The sequence below is a fragment of the Erithacus rubecula genome, assembly GCF_903797595.1.
Source record: "Erithacus rubecula genome assembly, chromosome: 9".
NCBI lineage: Eukaryota > Metazoa > Chordata > Aves > Passeriformes > Muscicapidae > Erithacus > Erithacus rubecula.
The window spans coordinates 23229699-23255740 of NC_136660.1; the positions used below are offsets into that span (position 1 = coordinate 23229699).

Consider the following 26042-nt stretch of genomic DNA (forward strand, 5'->3'; position numbering starts at 1 on the left):
CCTGTCCCCAACCACAGATTGATGAGCAAAAACCAGTTTGGTGACCAGGAAGAAGACAGGTGTATGGAGAGACTGCTCCACGTGGAAAGAGGAGTGAGGAATGACTGGTGAGATCCTGGTCTCCACCCACAGCCTTGGTCTGGCTCTGTCAGCAATCAGAGCAGGTTCTCTCCAGTATGAGATGTTTTATTTTTCAGCCTCAAAGCAATAAAGTGCCTTAGTCATGTTTTGCCAACAGCTGATGGCATAAACCCAGTGAAATGAGTGAGCTGCATTGTAAGAGGGTGCTGTGGACATGTTATCCTCTGGCCTGGGCAAGGAGCAAACCTGTTACAGCTGTGGGTTTTCCCCAGATTTATTTGCTGACAGTCAGTCATCTTCCAGAGTCCCTCTGGATACTGAAGATAGAATGTGTCAGCTAAAGTGGCTGAGTAGGTGACCTCTAGGAAAGGAGATTTTGCTTTTGATCATTTTTCCACATCACAAGTAAGAAAAATCACACTTGGAATTGCCACTTTGCTGAGAACATGAGCAGGGAAGTCTAGGATGGTGGTGGCTGCATAGAAGGTTATCCCTTGAGGGTGGCTTGGAGCAGGGGAAAGGGTCACTGTGGACTGCAGTGGCACCATGGACTGGGTGCTCTGTGTGCAGTGAATAGTTTGAGTGGCCCCATTCCCATTTCCTTAACTGACTTTGGTAAATCCATGATTTTTATATATGTGTTAGTTATCTAAAATTTCTCTGCTCCTGGTTGAACAATAATTGCTTCTGACCTGTTAATAATGAGTTTTCATTCACTGCTCATTTCCCTGGCACATGACAGAGCTCTCCCTCCATGATAATGCATCTTCTTACTGGTTGGGTGATTGTAGCTGTTTCATTTGGGAGGGGAAATATACTTTCTCCAAATATTTCTGTTAGCACAGTTTTGCTTGTATATGCATTAATTAGTGATGAATGCAACTTATTTCTACTTGTGGTGGGTTCTTGTTTGCTGTTAGTTTTTCAGACCACTGTGAATGTCTATGGACTGGCTGAGGGAGAGCTGTGATATTGTGGTGATGTTTTAAGGCTTGAGCAATGAGGAGAGGCATTCATGTTGTTAGATTTTTGTGTCTTTTAACTTTAAAGTAGGTTTAAAACATTTTTTTTTAACTTAATGGTATAAATCCTATTTGCATAGGAATAAATAGTGAAAGAACCTGCAGGGAATCTTCCTGTAGACAAACAGTAACTAGAAAAGATGCTGAACTTACACCACGTGGCATTTGCAATGATTGCTGTTTCTCTGGGGCTTGTAATGAGGAACTTGCCAAGTGTCACAGCTGGTCCATCACCAGTGATGGTCTGTTAAAATTTCTTTGTTGCTTGGCTGCAATCCCTTGTGGGAAGAGGGTAGAGGAGAGGGCAGCTCTCAGCAATGTGTCCCAGTTCTGTGCATCTGAGGCTGGTCACCTCTCATTGGGATCTGACTCTCAGCTGGTGTCAGGGTGAGTCTGAGACCCTCAAAGGACTTGGGATCTGACCCACCTGTGACACCCCTGGCCCTTGCTGGCATGTCAGCATTCACCCAGCATTGCTCTTCCTCCTCTCCACACCTTGCCTCTTGTTGGAGCTCTCTGTCTCCATGGTGCCTCTTCATGTTACTCTTTCCTTATTTGAAAAGGGAGAAGAAAGCCAGGTGGTGTCAGGCTCTATTGTGTGTGCTGCTAATTCACCTTCTTACAGTCCTACTCTGTAATTTTCCCTGTGACTAAAGGGGAATCATTCCACCTAGTGCTCCATTTTTTTTTTTTTTTTTTTTCATTTTTAACAAGGTTTTTGCAAGAGTGCAGAGAATAAGTGAAGAACCCCCATATTTTCTTCTTTGGAAGACAAAAATTGCTCATTTTGTTCTTTTGATTAAAAAACATGAACACCTGACTTGTTAGGTAAAAAAACAGATGGTAGAAGCTTGAGGGGTAGTGTGCACTCAGAAAACATCTGCTGTGCAGACAGTATTTAGAAAATTATGATATCAGAGCCTATTGCATCCCACAGGCTGTAAATTGTGGAAATGTCCCTAAAAACCACAGCTCCCAGAATAGGATGTAACCCCAGCTTTGCCTGCCCTGAAATGCTAGGCCTGAATCTAGTTGTGTTGGCTCCATAATGGTCTGCTACTTACCTAAAGGTAGATTGTTCAGGGTTAGGTTCCTTACCCCATTTTTCTGCTGCCTGCATGACTAAACCATTGAGTATGCCTGATGTGATAGTTCAGGGCCTGTTTCTCTGCTCTGCCTTGTTATCTTCATTATATGTTCTGTGCTCAAAGAGATATTAATTTCTGAATATCATGCTTTCCATAGTGACTGCTCAGCAGCCATTATCTCATCATGGTCTTAGAGATACAAGGCCAGATGCTTTCATTTATACTGGATAAGCCTTTGAGGCTTACATGATCAGATCCCAAACAATAATTTACAGAAATATTCTGCCTTCTGCATTCCAAGAACTTAAGTTTGAAGGCTACTTCAACAGTAAATTACTTACAAAAAATGTTATCCAAATTATCTTTGTTGTATTCTAATCTATTTTTCTCTCACATATTCTTCTGTTTGGTGTCTTTATAGCTTTAACATGACTATCCAACTGGAAAATCTCTTCTTAAAGATGAGTCAGCATAACCAGCTTTTACAAGCATCAAAACTGTCCAGATTATGACACCTTTGTACTCTGAAAATGAAAATTTGAAATCATATGTTGCCTATGGTATATTATTTATCTCATAGGCAATTAACTACAGCAATTTGTATGAGTCTGAAAAAGCAAATGTCAGATGTTGTTTCCATTTCTGCTTTTGTTTTGCTTCACTGGCAAAATTCTTACTGATTTCAGTAGTGGCAGATTAAGCCTTGGGTATGTTTAATTTTCATAAGCCAGCAAAAATGTCTTTCCTCTTCATTGTGCCCATTTCCTTTAAATATTTCTGTGTGTCTTTACACAACTGTCCCACTCAAATTTCAACATCTTCCAAGTCTCCTTCCTTGGCTCAAGTTGTCTAAATCCCACCAAGTACAGGTTCAGACTATGATCTCACCCAGCTAAGGGTCCATCCCTGCTGGGGGAGACAGAAACTGCTTCTATTTGCTAGAAGGTGAAATAAAGTGTTGAATAAAGATGCTTTTCTGTATTGCCTGAGTTTTGAGCCTGTTAGGTGTTTCACAGACTTGCAAAGCAGCAGATGGATAAATACTGTCAGCAATACAGTACAGACTGTGAGGAAAGTAGTTACTGAGCTTTAGGTCAGCACAAACAATATCCAGAAGGAGTGACCAGCAGGCAAACTGGTGTTTGAGCATCCAGGGACAGGTGGATGCTCCCCTTCTAACATGGACATGCAGAGCTATTTGTCTTGTCATGTCCATATCTATTGCTCCTATCTTAATCTAGATGGACAGAAAAAGACTTCTTAACTACTCTGCATTAATTAAAAACATTGTCTTCTGTCCTCTCACTGAAGCTGAAGGGCAAATAGTCTCTGAAGTGGGGGTGAGACCACAGTCAGACCTTGAATGAGGTCTTGGAAGTGTCAGTGGACTGAGTCCACTGTGTGTGAGTTAGAAGTGTGTGAGAGTGCAATTTGATAAAGATCTGTTTCAAGTCGGGGAGCACTGAGCATCAGTTGTCTATGTTTTCTCTTTGGAGGTAAAAGCTGTGTCAGAGTCAAGTAGGGATTCCCCTGGGGTGTGCAAGGTCTCCTGTAGACAAGGACATGCTGCTGCCACTGAAGTGGTGTTGGTACTGGCCCCTCAAGTTACACAAGAGGAGATGTGTGAAAACATCCAGTTTAGAGAATCTGGCAGCGTGTGGAGGCTAATCCTCTTCTAGAGGCAAAGGTGCTCTGTTGAATTTGCTTTCAACAGAGCAGTTTAGGTGGATCCTGGGTGAATGTCTGGTTAAAGACTTCCAGCATCTGTTGAAGGTGGATGTTTTGTCTGTGTGCCTACATAAGGCTAAAGTGACAGGAGTCATCAGAGGCACGAAACTGTAAAAGTGAAAATGCTTTTGGGCAACTGAAACGTCCCAGGACATAAGAACAGCTGAGTTAAGATGACCTGATAGGGAGGGAGAGACAGTCTGTTTGGATTGATGTTGTAAATGATGTAACTGCTGATTTTTACTAGCCTGGGGTATGGCTCACAGGTCACCTTGAACAAGCAAATAGCTGCACAGAATAGCTTAGAGTTTTTGAGTCATCCTGTGGAACATACACTTTGGTCCTAATAAGCAGTGTTTATTCCCCATTGAAACTCAACTTCTTTGATTCTAATCACAAACATTATTTTTAGCCCCTCATGCTGAACAGAGTTCAGATGTATTTTATCTGCTCAAGAGACCAGTTGTGTTGGGGTCAAATCCTGCCTATTATTAGGAATGTGTGTATTTAATAAAATATCTTGTTTATATCTAAGTTATGCTTTTTTGTTTTCCTTAGATAGGTGTGATTTAATGTTTCTGTTTTCAAGATGTTTTTCTCTGTTCCTCCAAAACCAAATAATAGTTTGGGAGACCAAGAGAAGGAAGGGTGGGAAGGAGGAGACATCTAAGTAAAACATATGTTGAATGGGAAAAAAATCAGTCATCCTGGGTTTTGGGCCCTGTTATTACTTCCACATGCCTGGACCGTATCACTGTGCTGTGTGCCATTAATGTCATTAGATGCTTTATGCCAGAGTGGATGTTTTGGATGTGCTGGTGAGATTTCAGGACTGGGACCTTGATGGGTAAATGTTGCCAGTGCCTTGTGGGCACTGAGGGGGTGCTGCACCTTTCCAAACCCCCTTCTTGTGCTGTGTGTGTGGGCACTTGCCCAGCCAGCTTAGCAGCTCCTGAAGTGCCAACAGCTGCCTGGCTGGTTAAGGAGCCTCCAGGCAGGCAGAAAACTTGTCCTCAGCTCTTTTTAAGAAAAACTAACGAGAAAACTGGCTAATCCAGCCCCACCTTGTAAAAACTGATATTTTTAACTGGTGCTTGGTGCTGAAAAGAAGCTCGATGTTCCTATTCAAAGGTGCCTGTGTATTGGGAAGAAATACCAGCCTTTCCCCCTTATTTTTGTGAGGGCTGGTTTGTGAGAATGTAAGGCCTTGGGATCCATCACCATTCCCTTTGGTCCATGGTGAAAGGAAAAGAGATTTGGTTGTTCTTTCCAGATAAAAATACACAGGAGTCTTCTAGGCCAGAAAATGACTTTTTCCCCCATTTTCCTTTCTTTTCTTTTTTTGTTGTTATTTGAGCTTGCCAGATTGCTCTCCAAGTGTGTGGGCGGCACAGAAGAGGTTGCTGAGACAAAGAACTGGGGGAGGGAGGGAGGAAGGAGAAGTGAAAAAGACCTTTGGATTGGAGGCATGGTGTATGGGAGGAAGAGGCACAATGGCAGGAGCAGTGTTTGGGTTTGTGGAAGTGTGCGGCAGATCAGAAGAAGCTGTGGTAGGTCAGAGACACTCAGTCTAGATGCTGCAGTGGTGAATATATTAGCATGGTTTAGATCCCAGGGATATGGACATTTTTCTGTGTTTGGTAATATGAGTCTCGTGTCCTGCTCTGATCCCTTCTCCTGGAAATGGAGATGTGGAATGGAGAAGTGACTGGAGGGAAACATAACCAATGCTACTTAGTACAATATTTGCACTTTATGTTCATCTGCTTTGTGCTTTGATAAAGTAACTATAAAACAAGTGGCATTTGTTGAAGATAAAGCTATGATTTTTGTACTGATTAAGTCTTGTTTTCCTGAGCTGAAGAACCAAAACTCTTTTCTCTTTCCAATAGTAGCTGCCCCCAATCGACTGCATCTGGCTCGTGACCTTTTATGATACTTCTGTGAGACTGAGTTAGAGTCAAAATGTCTTTTAGTTTGAATAATAGAAGAAAGAAGTTAAAGGACATAACAAGGAAGGAAGACTAAATTGTGGGTAAAATGTAAAAGGCCACAAAGAATCTAGGATGGGGAGATACAAAACAGTATCTGGTGAGGGACAGCTGAGGACCAGAGAACAGTGAGTAAAAGATGAGCAGAGGGAGTGGGAAGGGGCAGCACCTGAAACAGGCATGACACGATTGGTTTGGTATTTGCACCAGCAGGATTCCTCTCAGCAGGGCTGGAAAATTCACCCTTGCCATGCATTTTGTCCTTGAAGTGTTTGACCTCCAGCTCCTTTGGTTCCCTGGAGACCAATGTAAAAGTGCCTGTGAAAGCAGCTCTGTGTGGGGAAGGTCTGTAAATAAGTCACCTTTCCTCTGAGATGGCCTGTAGCAGCAGACTACAGGGAAGTTATTGGGGTGGAAAGGGATGCATGAGGAGCCATTCCTGGATGAGGATTACCAGCTGTCCTCTCTGACCCCAGGAGCCTTTCAAAACCCAGGCTAAAACTTTCTGTGGGCACACACAGTGGGGGACATTCTCACAGACACGTGGTGTGAGCCTGCCTGCCCATCTTGCCAGCCCAAAAGGTTTCTTGTGGATCCTGCTGCCCTTCAGTGTCCTCTCTGGAGGACTTTCAGCAGGGTAATAACAAGGTGTTTCTCTGCTGGGCTAATATTTACATCACAAACATACAGTGCCTTTGCTTGGTTACAAACATCCCTGCATGTAAGTGAAAGGCTTTTCTCGGAAAGGGTGGCACAGGAAACAGAGAGGTTATTTACTGTTATCATTGTATCTGCTCAGAAAAATCTTTAGAAACTGCCTTTCTTTGACAAGGGAACATTATTAAGATTACAAACTCAGGCTCTCAAAAGCTATCACGTGCTGAAGTGGAAGTTGTCTATCTGACCTTGGTGCCGGTGCTTTTTGATTACCTTATTTACCTCTTTGGTTTCACAGAGTCCTTCCTGTGCCCTTTCCAGAGGACACTGAATGAAGATTGTTAGACTGAATTAACCTGTTGCTTGAGAAGGTCTTCATTTAAATTTTTGCAAAAACTCAAAATGTGCTTCTTTAGCTCAGGCAGAGAGGCATCACCTCTCCCTACAGGAATATTATGAAAATTAATCTAATGTTTGCTCGCAGTTACATGTTAAAGCAAAAATGCCATAAAAATGCTGTTGATTCCAGCTGGTAATTTAGTTTTTCAGTGCAGAATTTGGATGTTGCCTGTGTGAATGAACTTATATAATATAAAAGTATATATATATTATAACAGCATTCTCTATAACTTTGTGTGGAAAGACATTATACTTGTGTTGCTAAAGTCTGTCATAGTGCCTTATCACGTGATACTGTTCAAAGTTTCCAAATATTTAATAGCCACAGAACTGGGCTTGAAATAACACATTTCTTAGTCCTGCCATGTTGTCACTGTGCCGTACCTCCAGCTGAAGTAAAAATAAAGATATTCTCAGGAGATTAAATAAAATATTTGCTAGAAGATACTTTTTTCTCTCTAGTTCTGGAGACATAAGTCATCTTCATTCAGGTGAGTGTTATAAATCAGCATTTCTCTGGTTTTTAAAATTACACTGTTTCTTCTGGTGACATGTTTTTATATTCATTTTCCATTATATTTGGAAAAGCCTAAGATTCTTTTGAATCTTGTTGTGTTTGAAGAGGTAATGTGAAATGGCAGTGAGAGGCAAAGCTATTAATTTAGCATGGAAATGAAGGTCAGAGCTGGAGGCATTTGAAAGTCTAGTTGGTGTCATGCACAGCATGATACTTGCCCTCAGGAATGGGCTTCTGGCAGATTCCAGGGGACCTTGCCCCAGACAGACACAGTTTTTCTGTATCGTTTAAAAGCTCCTGCTTAGCTCAGTGCAATGTTTTATTGCCAGGCACATCTTACATTGAATTCTCTGATTTTTAGTCCTTGCTTCCTCTTAGTTTTCCACAGGGTTTTCTCAATATATTATCCCAAAAGTATTTAAGGATGAGGGAGCACTCTTGCCTTTTGGTGCATCAATTTCTTTCCTGACACCTTCATGCACCGAGTCACTCTCTTTAAAGATAAACCCCCCATCCAGGGGGGCTTGTGAGCATGTACACACTGATGGGAAAATGTTGTGCAATTTGGCCTGAGGCCAGTTCAGTTCCTTTCTGTAGAAATCCTCCTTCTTGCTCAGCTTTCTGTCCCTCTCTGACACTGCTGTTTCTCTCCTGTGCTCCTGCAGACAGTCAGGCAGGGAGGTTATGACAAAACTGAGTGCTGGCAGTGTCAGGGTTAAGAGTTGGATGTCCTGTGGCAGCTTTGGTTTTACATAAACAGGGGTGACAGCCCTTGAGCAGATCTCTGGCTCTCCTTCACCGGATCAGTCCACAACCTGGACATCCATTACAGCACTTCCCTGATGTCTTTATTGCCCTGCCAGAGACAGCCTTTACCACTGTGCTGCTGCAGCTCCTGTCACTAAAGCAAACACAGCTGATGTCTCATTTAAGCTAAGTGCAAATGGGGGTGGTTAGTCAGCCTAAAGATTTTTCCCTGTTCTTAAATTCCCCTTCCTGCTGTGCCTGCAGAGAATTGTATTGGCATAATTGAGCCAGCTGGGTTAGTAGTTGCAGTGCTGTAGTTTGTAGGTGTGAGTTGTGATTTTGATTTTAAGAATTTAAGTCAGAATTTTGAATTTCATTTGACTTACACTATGAGATTTGGCTTTCATCCAGAGGTGCAGCTTTATAATAATGCTTAATAATGATATAGCTCGTTATATTCCCAAATGGCTGCATAAATGTCAACTTATCAGCATATTGCTTGCTGCAGCAGTATCTGTGACTTGGCATTGCAGATAAAGGGTTGAAGGTGGAGACACACCTATTGTCTAAGTCATCTCTGTTAATGGCAATAAATTAATTTTAAAAGAATGCATAGAAGGCAAGGTTTCCTAGCTGTTTCTTGTGCTGGTCAGACATTTTTTGTTTGATGCTTTCCTGCTGAGAACATAATTTTTACTTTAAAGTTGCAAAGGCAGAGGTTCCTGAAGGAAATCTGTTTTCTGTACAGGTGAATTTTCCCCCTAGCAGCAGTCAAAGACTCATGCTGAAAAAAGACCTCAGAATGTGTTCCCATAAATTATCCTATCTTCCTCGATTAACTCCAGTAGCTGAGAGCTACTGCCTTGAGTGAAAACGGGGAATTTCTGTTTGTTACTATAGAGTCAAGTGTAAGTGGTAATAGAGAAACTAATTGCAGCTTTTAAACCTAAAAGTCATTAAGAAAAGATTCCATGTACCTGGTAAATATTAGATTTATTTCCAGAGTTCCCACCTTTTACCCATGTTGATATTCAAGGAAACTTTTCAGACTGTTTCTTGGTTGGATGTCTATACTTGCAGTACAATTAAAGGAGATGAAACCCCCATCAAGAGAGGTTTTCTTTCTTTGTTTTGTCTTGCTAACCAACTGTAAACTCCAGTTCTCCATAGAGCCAAATCCAGTTCCAAAGGACTTCTAGCTGCATGTAGCTTGCATTAGCTGGATTTTTATTTTCTTGGCCTGGTCTATGCATAAGTATGATCTTACCCTTGATCTCTCTGAGCTGGAGTTTTCATCCTTTTCTTCTCTCTTTATATCTTTTTCTGTGTCTCTTCCTGTGCAAGACATGTCTCTGCAGAGCTGGTTCTCCCTGCTGTGGTTCCCTGCAGGTACTTCTGCTTTCCCTCAGTCAGGGTTGAATGGGCTGTTTGATTGTGTTGGGATGTCTCTTCCCAGACCATGATGGTTCTTTGGCATCCTGCTTGCTGACCTGCCAGCCTTCTTACCAGCACACCAGGAAAGCAATGCAGATAGTCATAACCCCTCCTGGCCACCCTGCCTGGTACCCAGGGCTAGGGGTTTTATCCTGGGAGGGCTGGGAGAGGTGCCCCATTGTCTGCTCAAGGCTGCTTGGAAAGATCCAAGGTTTTAGCTAATACAGGGCTTGATGACCGTGAATCTATTTCCAGAAGTGCTCTGCAGCCTCAGCATCCTACTCTTGTGGTTAATAAGTATATTTAGCAAGATCAGACACTGCCTCAAAATACTCCTGCAGCAGATTCCTCCTGGCTTGGACAGCAACACTGCTGCTTGGCCAAGGTTTGCTGGATGCAGTTCATGAATGGAAATGGATTTAGGGGCTGGGTTTATGTTGGGTCCAGCCTCATACCTTTGTCAGTGATTTAGAAGGGAGTGCAAATGCTGATGTTATTGATTTTTATAGTTGATGCCAGAATGGGAGGCCTTATCCTTATTGACAAGGGCAAAGAAACACTCCAAGGGGACCTAGAGTGTATTGACAGGGAGAACTGCAAAACAGGAACAGGCAATAGGGAGGTTTTCTTTTTGTCTAGAGGAGAACCTGAAACATGAAAGACTGAGGAGTAATTTGGAATACATAAAGGTCTGAAATGGGTTTGGAGTGACCAGACCAGCAGTAAGTTTCAGTGTGATGTGTCTGTGAAGGAAAGATTTGCCATATGGCAAATAATCCTCAAGGAATTATCATAGCACAGGGCAGACAGGCCATTCTACTGCTGTGGATGGCTCTGAGGGTCTGTGTCCCCCAGGAGCTGCTCCACAGCACTGGGGGAAGCTCAGGGATGGGAGGGGATGCTGGATTCTTTTAGAAAAAAAAATCCCAATTTTAAAATCAATTGAGATTGCTTATAATTTTCTGCCAAACGGGATGACTCATTCTGGCAGTCTGCCCTCTCCACCCTCCTCTTCAGACAAACAAACAAAGCCAATAAGTTGCACAAAATAAAATAATCAGACAAGATAGCAATTCACAGTTTTCCTTTTGTATATTCAAAACAGAGGGCTTTACTTTTTATTTTTTTAAGGACATCATTTCAGAGCTGGATTGAATGACCATAACTTGAAAAAATGAGGTAAAAATAACTCAGAAAATAAAATGCTTCATTTTGAGTTGAAGAAACATTTTGTTCAGTGAGACGTACAAAGCATTCATTTTTGGGCCAACATGAAATTATATTTTTTTTTCTAGCAATCTCTTGGTTGAGGCAGTGAACCAAGAAGTCAATTATTCACAGAGCTGTAGCAAGATTAAGGTAAGGATAGAAAGCAGAGCTGAAATGAGAAACTGAGGGAGAAAACTTGGGATTGAATGTCCCAGTCAATCTTCATTTCTCCAAGTGAAATGTAGTGTTTGATGTTGTAAATTTCTGGACCCTTTGCCATTAGCCTGAGAGGGTGAGGTGCCCCCAGAAGATGAAACCAGCAGTATCCTTGTGGCATCTGTGGGTCCCCAGAAGGCAGGGAGCAGAGCAGGGTGCTGTGATGGGTTGGTGTGACCTGAGAGGTGTCCTGCACCCATTGGTGTGTAGGGGCCACACCACAGTGCTCCTGGGGACGAGTCCTCACCCTGCTGTAAATGCAGCATCATCTGGGGAGGGGAAAGAAATAAAAGGAAAAGAAAATAAGATTCTTCTGCCAAGAAGCTGCCATGAGCTCTGCAGAGTGTGACTTTGGGCAGGGATGATCAGAGTGCTGCCTGTGTGCTGCTCAGCTGAGGAAGAGCTGCTGCTTGGCTCTGGGGTCCGGGTGCACGTCTCGGCGGGGCAGGTGGGAGCAGTGGGAGAGCCGGCACTGGTGACTGGATGGAGGGCTCGGGAGAGGCTCCTCTTGCAGGTTGAAAATGCTGGACACAGCTCTCCTCAAGCACGCAGCACTAGTGCAAACACCCTGACTATGCTTTTTGGCTTGGGCTTTTTTTGAGCTGCCTTTTTTTTTTTTCCTTTTCTTTTTGTTGGTTTTTTTTTTTTTCTTTTTCTTTTTTTTTTTCCTCCTCCAGAAGTGCTGAGACCTTAGCACACAGACATCCTAAGCAAATAATCCTTACAACACAGGCAGGAGAAAAATCTTATTTCTCTTTTTTTCCGGTGGCAGAATCGAGGCAGTGGGATGGCAGGATTTGCCCAACACCATGGTAAGAGTTGGGAGGCAGGGCTGCACTCGCGGCTGCACAAGTTTGATCCCGCTCCTTTGCGGAGAGAAGAGCGTCTGCGGCGCAGCATAGAGATGCATGAGCTAGTTTTAAACGAGCCAGCTGGGATCTGCCGGGGCTGGCTGTGGCAGCTCGGTGCCTGCTGTGTTAATTTACCCATAGAGCAGTGGACGGGAGAGATGCAGGGAGAGGAGTGAGTGGGCAGGGGCTTGCGGTGCTGGAGATGGAGCGGAGGGCAAGCTCCTGCACGAACTGCGGGATGCAGAGAGCAACCGAGGGACCATCCCTGGCTGCGGTCCCCTGCGCACCTCCTTGCACCACTCTCGGCATCCCCCTGCTTTTTCTAACGCTGGCCATTATCCATCAGCAGAGGTAATGAGCTGGAGCGCAGGAAGCATTGTATCTGGGCTGAGCATGCGAGCCCCGCACAAAAGAGTTTACGGGGGGTAATGCTTTTATTTTTTTAGTCTGTGGCGAACTATTCTGCGTTTCGAGCTATTAAATAATTAATAATTAACCTGCAAATGCCGCTTGAAGACTGGTGTGGTGATGTCTGGTAATAAATTTTGTTTAACTTTTCTTTCCCCCATTCTAATTTATTCCAGGGTTTTGCAGTGGGGAGCGAAAGTTTCACGTGGCCAGAGTAGTTTGGTTTTATAAATGAGTTCTTAATTTTTCTTTTCTTTTTTCTTTTTTCTTTTTCTTTTCCCCGCCGTGGAGTCAGCGGTGGCTCCCGCTTTGTTCTTGGCGGGTCTGAGCGCGGCCAGCGCCGCGCGTGGATGCGCTTGAGCTGCGGGACCGCGCCGTGTGCGCGGGGAGGGGGGACACGCTGCACCGGTGGAACGCCGGCAGCTATTTCAGGAAGCCGCGAAGTCTCCTCCTTCTTATGTAAATAAAGATGACAGCTCGGAGCGGCGGTGCCGCGGCGGGTGTGGGCGGAGGCTGCCGGCGCGGGGCAGCCGGGTCCCGCGTGGGCCGGGGACTGCGCCGCGGAGCCGGAGCCGGAGCCGGGCGGGGGCTGCGCCGACATGGGGGGGCAGCTGACGAGAAACCTGCTCTACGGTAAGGAGCGACCGCCCCTGCACCGCGGGGAAGGTGCGGCGGGGGATGCCGGGGATGCGGGCTCTGCCCGGCGCGTTCTCCCGGAGCATCCCGCTCCAGGAGCGGCGCTGGCCGGGAGGAAGCCCGGGCTGGGATGGGGCTCGTCTGGCTCCACCGGGGACACACCTGCCCTGGCAGCGCTGGACCGCCTTGCTATGAGGTGTGAGGGTCGAAGGAAAAGTGGCTGTGTGCGTGTGTATCCGTGTGCGCTGGCTGACAGCCCCACCGGGAAACACCGTGGGCAAGGTTACTGCCAGGCAGCTGAGCGGGCTCGCAGAGCAGTCACCTTATTTCTCCTTTCCACCAGCAGTTCTTAGCTGGATCGATAACGTTTGGAATGGAATTGTTGGTGTGAGCTGAGGCTGTTGAGTGAAGCCCTCTCCTGGGTTTGTTGGGCGATGTGCAGCGGGGCGAGGGAGGAGCTGGAGAGGGACTGGAATACTCTGCACAGGCCAGCCTTAAACAGAATGTGAATCTATGGACAACGAGCAATATGAGCCGTGCCCCTGCCTGCACGAATCTCGTGCAATAAATACTTCTATGGGAATATTGCAGTCCTTAGTACAAAACTTGTGTTTAGCTCTGAAATGTTCTGTATGGTTTAGTAAGATGCTGCATGCTCAGTGAGCTGTGAATGGGTTTTCAGAGCCCCTTCCTTGTCACAATAGTAAACATGGTTATGAAAGACACAGGTAAAGTGCCACGTGGGTTTGGAGTATCTGGTGTCCTTTCTTTGAATAGAGATACATGAGGTATATACATTTACACTGTGGATATTCATATTACAGCCCTGATTCTGCTCATATTTTCTACCAAGTCCAAACCCTATAGTTTAAGGAACAAATGGACATAGTTAGGAAGTAGATGACTCTCCCCAAAGATATTTAGCAAGACGATAGAGATTTTTTATTTGCTCATTGTTTGTGTACTGAAGTTTCTGTGGCCTGACCTTATTTCTTATTTAACCTCATGATGTGCATGCAGTATGCAGAATAATTGCACTGCTAGGTCAAGAAAAAAAAAAAAAAAAAAAGCTCTGGCTGTCTTCTCGTGGTTGCAATTGCCTTTTTCTTGTGATTGTAAATGCCTTTTCCCCTTTGGAGCATTATTTCAATGAATTAAAAAAAATGTCAGTGAAAGAATAAAAAATATATGTTTCCTGTGTGTGCCAGGGGCTTGGCCTTCTCCTGCTTGCAGCTGGCAGTGCACTGCACAGTAATCTTGCAACTTCTGCCTTTCAGCAATTCTACTCCAGCAAGCATGCTTCTCTAATTTTTATTTGTTGGGAGATGAAGACTAATGAGGTGATGTGGGTAATTAACTCAAATTTTCCTCTTCAAATAGAGGAGCTGCAGGCTGTGTTATATACAGAGGTGATGCACCACTCTGTTTAGCTCAGTGATACTTGGAAAAAAAAGAGGGATTACATTAAAAAAACCCCATGCTATAAAGGCACATTAACAAAAATAGACTACATCTGCACTTGTGGTTTGTCTGTGGCTACTGTTCCTCCAGTTCCATCTTTCTGTTGAATATCTGTGTTTCAGATGTCTCTCAAAATAGCTGAGGAAAGAGAACAGAATCTGTATCCATTTCTAGTAAGTTTAATTGAAAGTGAATGCAACAATACTGAAAGGAGTTGTATCGATGGCCTTGGAATTAACAATCTTTGTTTCAGATAATGCAGGTAATTGACCAATGTCCTCCAGACCTTTCTGGTGACCTCTCGGTGTTGCAAGGATGAATTGGGATTTTTTATAATCACCTAATTGTTCCCTTAAAATTAGCTCAGGTGGGGAGGTGTTGCACAAGCTCTGCTGAGCTGGACCTGGGGAGACAGAGGTTTCCCTAAGATGTGTGCCCAGAGCTGGGTGCTGGGTCACTGCTCTGCCTGGGCACACCCTGACCTTGCCAGGGTCATAAAAATAAATTGAGATAAAAGCTCCCTAGGTGGCTCTTGAAGGAGACACCCTGTCAGAAACACCATAAAATCAGATTGTTGGTTTTAAAAAACTGGGTGCCCTGAGGTAAGGTTGTGTGTTGGCTCTCAGCCAGCTGAACACGAGCCAGCAGTGTGCCCAGACTAATGGCATCCTGGCCTTTATCTGCACTAGTGTGGCCAGCAGGACCAGGGCAGGGATTGTCCCCCTGTGCTGGGCACTGGTGAGGCTGCACCTCAAGTGCTGTGTCCAGTTCTGGGCCCCTCAGTCCAGGAAGGACATTGAGGTAATCAAGTGAGTCTAGAGAAGGGCTACAGAGCTGTAGAAGGGTCTGAAGAGTAAATCATTTGAGGAGCAGCTGAGGGAGCTGGGATTGTTTAGCCTGGAGAATAGGAGGCTCAGGGGAGACCTTACCATTCTACAACTGCCTGAAAGGAGGGTGTAGTGAAGGGGGCCAACCTTTTCTCCCAAGTAGCAAGATGAGAGGAAATGATTTCAAGTTGTGCCAGGAGAGGTTTTGATTAGATGTTAGAAAAAAAAAAAAATCTTCATTGAAAGGGCAGTCAGGCACTAGAACAGGCTGCTCAGGGAAGTGGTGGAATCACTGTCCCTGGAAGTGTTCAGAAAGCACATAGGTGTGGTGCTTAGGGACAAGGTTTAGTGGTGGACTTGGCAGGGCTAGTCAGGAGTTGATCTTGGCTATCTTAGAGGTCTTTTCCTTTTTTCTGTGATTCTACATTTACAGTAGTTAAGTGCAACCACACACAAACCAACATGAAAAACACCTGGCATCATTTTACCCCATTTCACTCACAAATCTGCTTTCAAACAGCAAAGATATGCAGCAATCCTGCTGGATAGAGGAGACTCAACATCCTTTGGCTCAAGAAAAGCCATGAGTGGGTGACATGGCCATGGTGGTGACCCTGGATGACCCTGGACCTGCACTGATGCTTGGGTCTACTGAGGACACAGCAGTGCTGCTGATCCTATTTGAGCCATACTGTGAGGTACACACAGGTTCACGTGCACAGGCATCTCCCTGGGTGAAAATGCTGCTTTCCCAGTGATACATGGCTGCAGGGCCATGCTCATCTGCCCTAATGGTGGAGTTGGTGGGTGCTGAATGGGCCCTGAGTCACCTGAAGAAAAGTTTCCCACCTGATGGGAGTAGCAGGAAAAATAAGCTTTTAGGTGGCATCTCTAGAGAGAGACCCACTTCTGACTTTATTCCCCACTACCAAACTAACCCCAATGGCTTGTGCCATGAAAAACCATGGCTTGTACCTTTATTTTTGAAGGGAGTCATCTGATGGGATGTTGAGTCACAGCACTATTCTCTGTGCAGTGCTGAAACCCACTGAGGCAATCTCCATCTATGTCCCTTTTGCCTGGCACTCTTCCTCTTTCCACTGTGACTGTTCTTCTTTCCCATTCCCTCTCACTTTCCCACCACCCTCCACAGAAGTCCTTATGGAGTTTTCCAGGGCTGTCTACCCAGCAAAAAGAGAAGTTGAAATAGGACGTTTGAAGGTAACACAACCTTGATGGGCAGGATGTTTACTTGCTATTTAAAATGTAATATCTGTATATGCAGTGCTTAACACTATTTTAAACAGGAAATGTTGATATGGTTCCTTGTGATTCACAGAAAGCTGGTTTCTACAATAATGACTGTATACTACAGTATTCCTATAACAGAATCAGAGTTTATTAAATAATTATATTAAACTACTTGCTAGCTAATCATGCTTGAAAGAAATATCTGATAGATGCATATGTCATAATACCTGTGTTCTTCTTACATGTTTGATACAAGTTTCATCTGCTGCAGCAGTTTTTCATGCCTCTGTATGGCCATGAGTGGGCTGCTATTTGTAGAAGATCCTATTCTTGATTTTAGGGGCCAAATCTAAAGATTCAGTCTAAGGAAAAAAAAGTTCCCAAACACCTGGGTACTTTTAATGTCTCTTTCACTAAGAACCAGACTAACACAAAGTGATGGTTTAGCCAAGGAAGCTGCTGCACTGTGTGGGAGAGGGGTTCAGTGTATGTTGGTGTGCAGAGGTTTGTGATGACACCTACACATCTCTTCACAGGGATTTGGACTAGCTACAGTGTACACTAGTTAGTCCACGTGTGGGTTAGTTCATGTGCAGGGGATAAGTGAGTCTTTCAGTCTATCTGAAAATTTGCTCAATAACTTTCCCTACTACCACTCTTAATTACTGATAAATAATTTGTTGCAGGGCTTTGTTTCACTTTTGCTTTAATTACTCATATCACCAGCATTCATCAGAGTTTTGATGTGGAATCATTTTTACAAGGAGCAAGGAAAAAAGGTATCTTGTGCCATGTTTTTCAAACTGCAATTGTATGGCATCAATATAATTGCAAAGAAGTGCCATGTGAGAGTATGTCTGGTTTTTAGCCTGGGAGGTGGTGCTGATCGATGGGTGTGATTTTCAGTTGGAGCAGCTGAGTTTTTAAGCTGCTTGCAGAAGGTGCTCTGTAAGTTGTGCATACAGTATAAACAACAGCTCGTGTGTCTTTGTGTGGTGTGTACAGAGGATCACACAAGTGTTATGCATGACCAGAGTTATACCACCCATATGTAGGTCTGTTGAGCAATGCAGCCACATTTGTGTGCTGAAAAATGGAAGAAGGAAGCAGGAATTAGGTTATAGCAGGACTTTGTCCACACTGCGTGGCAGTGGGCTTTTGGTGGCTATCTGCATTTATTTCCCTTTTCATCAGGATCTCATTTTCCATGCACTTTCCTTTTCTTCCTGGCTGGTGATTTATTCCTGTACAAAAGAGTGTGAAGCCCTGACATGATCCTTCCTCCACATTTTGTTCTGGAAAACAGTTTCTGGGTCTTGTTCACACATGTTGGTGGGAGATCCAGGACATTCAGGTGCTGTGTGGAAGCCTCAGCCCCCTGACAGCTGCTGAGCAGTGGCTGAAGGGCCTTGGGGAGAGCAGAGGATGGAGGCCATTTCCCTAGTGAAAAATGGCTATGGCATGCAAATTCTTTCAGTCTTACTTTGCCCTGTAGAGGTCTATTTTTCTCTGAGAATTCCTTGTAGAGTGGTAAATGGTGTATCTATATGCATATGCTGAAATCAGCCCCACTCTTCATTTCTCGCTATATTGCCTATACAGCAATAGCCATTCTAATTACCACTATTTACCCTTGCAGTTCATATCACTAAACAGTGTTCTCTAGCACACACATATATCTTAATTTAATAATTTCCATCTTCTCACACCTAATTAAAACTGTGAATATTCTGGAAGAAATAAGAAACAGCACTACAAAAAAAAAAAAAAAAAAAAAAAAGACCTAAACCACCAACTGCTAGTGAGATTTCTGTGTTCATTTATATTCAAATAATCTCTGAGTTATTACCTAGATTTTGGGATGACTTGTCATTTGATGGAGTGACTGGTGATGATATCAGACTCACTAAGGGATGAACATATCCTGTATCCTTCAGATAGTTGCTTGTTGAGAACTAATACAGGACTGAGGAGAAAAGGCTGTTTCTAAACTCCCTCTGCTTTCAGCACAGTTGCTATAGACCCCTGAAAGCAAAAGCCTCTGGGTGTATGAGAAATTAATCCTGTTCAGGGTTGGATTAACTGGTGCAGAAGACCTTGGGCAGGGTGCCAGAACAGTGTTGGCATTTGCTGAAAGTGGAACTTGCAGAGACTATTTCGGTGTGTGCCTCTGACCTGTGAGTCACCTGCCAGTGTCCCAAGGTGACCAATAATGGAGCATTATCAGCTGCTGATAACACTTTGGGCAGGAAGTGTAGGACCTCTGTATGTGGAGATTTTATGGGTAACCATGTTCAAACTTGAAAACTGCCATGGCAGGTTTTGGGTGTAGAGATCTGGCTCCAGTGGTGAATGACTGTTCCTATTCTCATTTTATCCTTTGCTTTCATGGCATTTTATCATTAACTTTTCTGTCAGCTTTGATGCTCTGTCCTGGTGGGACCTTGGAACTGATTGTTGTTTGTCAGATTTTGTTGTCTTATTTGTCTCCTCTTTGACTGCTCCTTTTCCTCCTCTATGTGAATGCATTCTTAGCTCTGATCCTTTTTCACCTCTTCCTTACTTCTCCTGTTTTCTTAAGAACTATGGGTGATATATTCATCTATCATTCAATTAGTTTAGAGGCAGCAGGTGTCTCTTCAGGAAGGTTTGTAGGATCTACTGACATGTTCTAAGGAAACATTTGCATACTTAATCAAAACAAGTACTCCCACAACCTGAAAATTCATATTATTAATAGTATAAAATAAATGTATTAAACAAATACAGTTACTATTGCAGACATTAGCAGGAATTATGAAGAGGTTATCTCTATACATATCTCAAAACTCATATGGCTGCTTTGGTTGCAATAAAGGATTTTGCATTAATGTTATCTATATGTGCAGAGGGTTGCATCAAGAAAAGTTGAAAAAATTAACCCTGAAGGAAAGGGAGTTTCCTGTAAACCAAAGGGTGGAATTAATGCTTGCTCCCAGGAGTTGCAGGGGTCAGTGATGACACAGCAGGGTGCTGTGGTGTGAGCCACAAGCCTTGCAGTGCATGTGCCCATGGTTTCTGCACATGCTTCAGCCCTGTGGGTCCCTGGGCTTTGCTCTGGGGTTCATCCCGAGATCAACCTTGTTGTCCTTTCGTTTTTCTACGTGTCTATTCTTGTAAATCAATGTTTGACTTTGAAAATTTATTTCTCCTAGTCCAGAATGAGTCAGAGCCACCTTCTCTGTACCCTTGTTGAGTTAGTCTCACCAGTATTTCTGTTCCTTGACTCTGTCCTTGATTGATTGTCTCTTGGAGGGACACTGTAATTTGTTGGCATTAAAAATAACATGTAAGGTGATTGCAGTTGATGGTGCTGGGGAGAGGAGTCCTTTGGTTTATCTGAGATTTACCATGGGACTGATAGCTGAAAGAAGGTGGGCTCAGAGTGAAACATAATTGATTGGATACATGAACATACTTTTCTCATTAGACACACTGATAGCACTTTTGTTTTAAAGAAGGGAAATAGTAAAATGGTCATATAATAAAAGCTGTATACATTAAAGAACATGATACAGTGTGCTCCCAATTGCCTCTCCCCTAACAGCCAGCATCAGCCGAAATCTGAAGTTCTTGCCCTCTCCATCAAGTTAACATAACTTTTTTCATGAGAAACCTTTGTGTGAGACCAAGACCCCTTGCTATAAAAATCATCTCCTTTTTGTGGTTCAATCTCCATCCTTTTCTGCCTGTACCAGTAAACACATCCTAATGCAGAGAGGGAACATGGAGGGGTCGAGTAACATGGTGCCCATGGTCTGACTGCTCCATCCCACTGTACCTCCCAGGGTGGCTCTGCACAGTCTGTGTGAGGCAGGTCCATGCCAGGTGACCTTCCCAGACATGCTGGGTCAGCTCCCAGAGCTCAGCAACTTGCTCACAGGAGACTTTGATGAGGTCTGGAAAACAGAAAAGGACCCAACACTTGTCCCAAGGAGGATGGATGTGACTTCTCTATAAATATTTTTTTTGCCTAAATGGCAAAGGCTGATCCCATCTTTGACTACTCTAACAAGAAAGTTCCCACAAGCAACTTGCAGATGGCTCAGTGTGACTCTGAAAATGCTGGTTTAGTCTCACTTCTGGTAAAGTCTTTGGGTTACTTTTTCTGGCTGACACTGCCAGATTTTCTCTGTGATAGGCCCTGCTGTGCAGCCATGTGGCGCCGTGTGGATGAAACACTGGAAGTTTTTGGCCAGTAGATTTGTCAGTAAAAGCAGGACCTGCTGTGAGATACTGGGGTGGGACTGAAATTGTGTTTTTCAAGAAACTCTGAGGCTTGTGGCCTGGCTTAAACAGAGCCCAGGCAGTGCTAGTTGAACCAGGAGGGAGTTTGAAGGAAACGTGTGCCTGTGTTTGAGCTGCTCCTTGGCAGTTCTGGGAATTGGTTGTGGGTTTTTTGACTCGGACTCCTGCAAGAGCCTGTTCCCTGCAGTGCTCCCTAACAACTGAGCCCTTAGCTTGCTTTATGAAGTTCAAGTGATCTTCAGGCTACTGCAAGTCCCAGACCTGTGCTATCAGCCAGCAGGAAGCTGCACAGCCTTGAGAAGAGTGGATGGGTTTGATCCTGGGAGAGCTCTCCACCTGGGCAGGGAGGTTTCTGCCTACAAAGCAGGGATGGGAAGGGGCTCTGCAGAGCCCCAGGGCAATGCTACCCCCTGTTTGCAAGTAGAGGGGTATTTGAGTCATAAACCATATCATGGCACACAAAGAAGCCATTTTAATTTCAGTCTCTGCTGGAAGCACCTCATGGAAAAAAAAATGTGATTGGTATGAAATGTTTACATTTCTAGGAGCAGAGACCTCCCAAATAATTAGGATCACTTGACAAACTGCTGTTTAAAATGCAAGTGGTTTAAGTGCTGCAACTCAACAGGCATTTGTCAGAGCTCTGGTGTAAATGCAATCCCTGCTCTGGGTTGGTTCCTGATGTAAAGTAAAGAATATTTCCGGTAAACATCTTTTGCTTAAAGAAAATTTCTCCATGGTTTCATCTTTTCCTTGGGTGGAAAACCTAAATGATAGAAACTGGACAAATGGCAGCTTGGTGGCAAGAGTGTTTGGGATATTTTTTGGAATTAAATAAATCCTGGATTTAATTATGTTCATCAGACCAGGCTTTTGGTCAGGAGAAAGATAGAAGCATTTCATTTTTTTTAGCTTTTGGGAGGAGAAGAGTTGGGAGTTTTGAAAGCCACAGCTTCATCTCTGATCTGCCTATCCCTAATATTCACTGACTCAACTAAAAATACTTTAAATAAAACCTTAGTTTTCTCTAGGGTTGTTTGAAGACTGACTGAAGACATAAGGGTTGTTGAGAATTGGTATTTTTCAAAGGTTAAAAAATACAGCTTATAAAGAGACTGAGATAAAAAAGAAAAAGTTTTTTAAAAAAGTCTTTCTGAAAGTTGGAAATATATGGGTGCCTATAATGTACTGAAGTATCCCAGATCAAAATGCCTTCTGTCTTTGCACACCAAATAGAATCAGATTACCAAATGTAAAATGGAGCTTTAAGGATCTAATTGCTATTATAATGGCATCATTGATGATATGAATTTCTTGCAACTTGCAGAAGGAGAATTGCTCAATTAATTTTCTCGTTATCTTAAACTAGTTCAATGCTACCCTCTGCTTTTTCATCTCTGAAGGGCCAGAGACTATAATTTGTGTTGCTTTCTTGGTTTATGATTCTGAGTGAAGCTATGTCCTTAGAAGAAATGCAAGTTTGGGAGTCTTGATGGGACTTGGGAAGGGATGGGCTGTGAACCAGGCACGCAGCAGGTAACAGCACTGGACCTTGGACAATGAGAAACTAAGATAGATGACATCCAGTCAAGCTATGGCAAGAAATAAAGGAGAAAAAAGATTTATGGGAATGACTGGGAGTTGCACAGACCTGCAAACATTGGACATCTAGGGAGCAAGGTCTTTATTTCTTAGAGCTAGCTGTGAGCAGGTGTTTTGGTTTATGATTTACGTTGTACTGTGTGTAGCTCTTTTTATTTCTCCTTCAATTAAAGCTTTCAGTTTCTAGCTCTTTAGTCGTTCCCATCCCTTTATTACTTATTTAGCCACTCTGCCAGCACCATCCCAGGGCTGGGTTGGGCTGGGCTCTGACAGGTGTTGGTCTCATACATGGAACGGGAGCTACAGCATGGCAGGAGTTGCTGTTCTTCTTCTAATCTCTTTGCACATCAGTGGCTTTGCAAAATTGGCCAAAGAGACCTTGATCAAGAAACGTGGCTGGGACAAGGTTCCTGGGCAAACCTGTCTCCTTTCTGAACAGCCCAAGGCACTACTGCTTGAGCAAGGGTGGGCTTTTCAATATCTTGATATTGTGTCTCAGTATCTCAACACTTGGATTTTGGGTGGTTGCTGACTGTAAATTGATCTTACTCTCTTTGGTCTATGCTATTCTATGCATGGCTCCTAGCAGTCATGCTTAGGTAGGAAAGTGGGCAGTGCTCATTGGGATGCTGCAAAGAACATTGCATTATGTTAGAAATTAATTCCTGAAAATGGAGACGCAGTGATTTCAGTTCCTGCATTCTTCCTACACAGGTGTGCAATGGCATATATCAAACAAAGGATAAAACATCCAGGCTATCTGTACCAATGGTAGAAAGGATAAAATTCAGATAAATATCCTACAAATGTACTACAGATAGATTTGAAAGAGTGCTAAGGTCATTCACCATGTTTCTGAAAGCTGACTGCAGCTCACAATGCTCTTCATCAGAGATCCTGTAACCTTGGCTGTTTGCTGGGAGATGTTTCTATCCTGTTAGTTGCAAAGTGGCTCCCTGACCTCTCTTTACCCACTGATGTGTTATCCCACAGAGACTCTTCTGCTCTGAACCCTCATATAGCAAAGCTGTTCCTTGGGGGCAGCTCATCCTGAGCTGATTGCAGCTTCACACTGACCAGTGTACAAGCAGCTGCTTGGAGATTCAGAAGTTCTTTGGCATTTGTTAACTGGAATATTTTTTGATTTATTTGGTATATATATACATGGCAATTCACACTTTCCATCTTCTCTTAATACTGTGTTTTGGAAAATCCATGCTTTAACCCTTGACAGATTTTAGAATTTTTTGCCTTTAGTGGTGTGGCAGAAGCAGCAATTTTGTGATACACACATGGCTGGTACTGCTGACTCAGTTAGTGAAGAGTGGGGTGTGTAGAACTGTGTGAGCAGCTGTAATAAAGTGTGAATATGGGCAAATTACCCTTAATAGCCTCAGTATTCCAGAGATTTTGAAGTGTACCCCCTGGAAAAAACCAAACAGATTGATAGTGATTTGGGATTTGTGCAACTTCAGTTTGATAACAGATACTTTGTGGTTTTCCTCTGTGTTCTCTATTTACAGCAGTAGGTTCTGAATTGAGATCTGCTTTTTGGGTGCAGAAAACTAATCAGGGAAATGCTTCATGGCCCAGGGGTCTGGATTTGCAGACTCCAACAGCTGCATCTCTCTGTGCTGTCAGGAAGGCACATCTGTCAGGGATGCAGTGTGGTCCTTAGTACATTATAATTCAGTGCTGTGGCTTAGAAAAACAGGAGCATTTGCATACTCAAAAAACCCCCCAAAAAACCCACAAGCCCCTAAAAAAATTAAAGCTCCACTGATCTTTCTTAGCAGAAGAAATGCCCCTCATCTGAACATTTTCTAAAGGATGTTATGTTACTTTTTGAGCTTCAAAAAAACAAGGAAAATGGATGGATGAGTTGGTCTCCACACTTAATTGCTCCTTGCTTTTCTGAAATAGTGTATGTGCCTTTCCACCAAGAGAATAAGGTCCCCTGTGCCCTTTAGGCTTGTTTCCAGTTCACATGTGATCTTCAAGGCAGTCACACTATGAATGTGGTTTCATCAGGAACAATGCTCTGACGTGTGGCATCAAATTTCCTCCTCTTTGCACTCTTATCAATACATCAATATGCAAAAATGCCCCTCTGTATGAATTGTAAAACTGTGTTGTTCCCATTCCAAGCTGGCTTGCTTTTCTAGCTCATCTCTCTTCCTTCAGCTATTTAGAAATGCAGTCAACTTTTCATCTTTATAATGTTCCTCCTATGTCACCTGCTGTATATTACTCATCTTCAGCAGATGGTAACTGGTCATCTGTGTCAGGAAAGGTCATGCAAGTAAAGCTGCAGCAATATAAAATTAATGAAAACTGAATTATTGGGAAGTTTTTTTCTTTTTTGTACACACTGATGTTAAATTTCAGAGCCAGGGCTGGCAGAACTTCCTTCTTGTATTCTCACAGGAAACACTGGGGTACGTCCTCTACAAAACAACTTGAGAGGTTGGCTCTGTTACCCAAGTAATTAGAAAATAATCATGAGTTTGAGGGGTTCTGTGAGGGCTTGTAATGGAAGGGCTTGGACTTCTAGTTTGAAGTGTATTTTTGCCTATGCAAATCAGATTTGACTAGAACTAACTTCCGTGTGCTGTTGTGGTGACAGGAGCAGTCACCTCCTGAAGTCCTCTGGGGCAAGGAAAAGCACTGGCCATGAGTATGGAACAGCATGGGTCCTGACAGATTCATTAAAAAACAGAAAATCAGATAAAACATATGCTTGCTTACAAAGTTATGTTCCTCTTTTTCCTCTTCCTTTTCTTATATGTAGCTAGTAAACAGTTCTAAGCAGGACCCATTTCTTTCTTTTTTGTGAGAGTCAACATGAGGTGGTGGCTAGCAGGTAGAATAACTTTTAAAGAAATAAAACAGGTCTATGTGGTCTTGTCCTCATTCAATAAGGATTCAACAGCCTTGGTCTTCTACTGGCTGACCTATGGCAGCAAATGCTAAGAAAAGCAAGTTCCTGTAGGGCCTGATGCAACTGTTTGTAGCAAAATGTGAAGTGATAACTGCATGGGTCTGGCATGGGAATTGCTAGGAAGGATGGTGGAATGGTATTCACACTCATTCTTTGAATAAGCACCAGAAATGCTGTTTATTTTTGTTAAAATAAACTGTAACTTTATGGTCTGACTTGCTGGTGAAGTTTCATGTTTTAATTCAGTGGTCCAAGTTCAAGTTCTGGTCTGCTAAAGGAACAGAGTTATTTACTGGTAAAGGGTGTTGAAACTGGTGCAAGCGATGTGCTGCAGAGCCAGATGAGAGTGGGAAAGTCAGTAATTTAGATTCCACTTGTGACTGTGGTACAGAAAGTGCAGATTAATGAAGGAATGTGTGCATAGAGGGCCAAATTCTTGCGTAAAGGGAGAAATGCTGCCCTTTCTCCTGGTTTTGCCTCAGCAGTACTTATATTATTTGCCTGGAAAAAGTAATATTTTAATGGTGTAGCGGTTAACACTTCTAATGCTACTGGGGTCTACCATTATCTGGGCAAAAGTTCTTGTTTATAATTTCTATTTGTGCATTGAAGTTGCTGAGAGCAGAGCACCAGCCCTGCCCTGAGTTGGGAGCTTTTCATCTGGGCCCTTGTGCTGGCTCTGCCAGGTG

At 43.4% G+C, this 26042-nt stretch overlaps 1 protein-coding gene across 7 annotated transcripts in view; it reads left to right on the top strand.

Moving 5' to 3' along the window:
- NEURL1 (neuralized E3 ubiquitin protein ligase 1) overlaps positions 1 to 26042 on the top strand; it is a 141647-nt gene that overhangs the window by 44788 nt on the left and 70817 nt on the right. For 2 of the 7 annotated variants that reach the window (XM_079312072.1, XM_079312075.1), the window contains exon 1: positions 12878 to 12981. The exons of 2 other annotated variants lie outside the window; for them this stretch is intronic. In XM_079312072.1, coding sequence (XP_079168198.1) covers positions 12948 to 12981 — 34 coding nt within the window. In that variant the 5' untranslated portion in view covers positions 12878 to 12947. Of the gene's footprint in view, positions 1 to 11796; positions 11902 to 12124; positions 12292 to 12877; positions 12982 to 13172; positions 13213 to 26042 lie in introns of those variants that run through there. 3 more of the 7 variants (XM_079312073.1, XM_079312076.1, XM_079312071.1) reach the window with 3 other exon arrangements.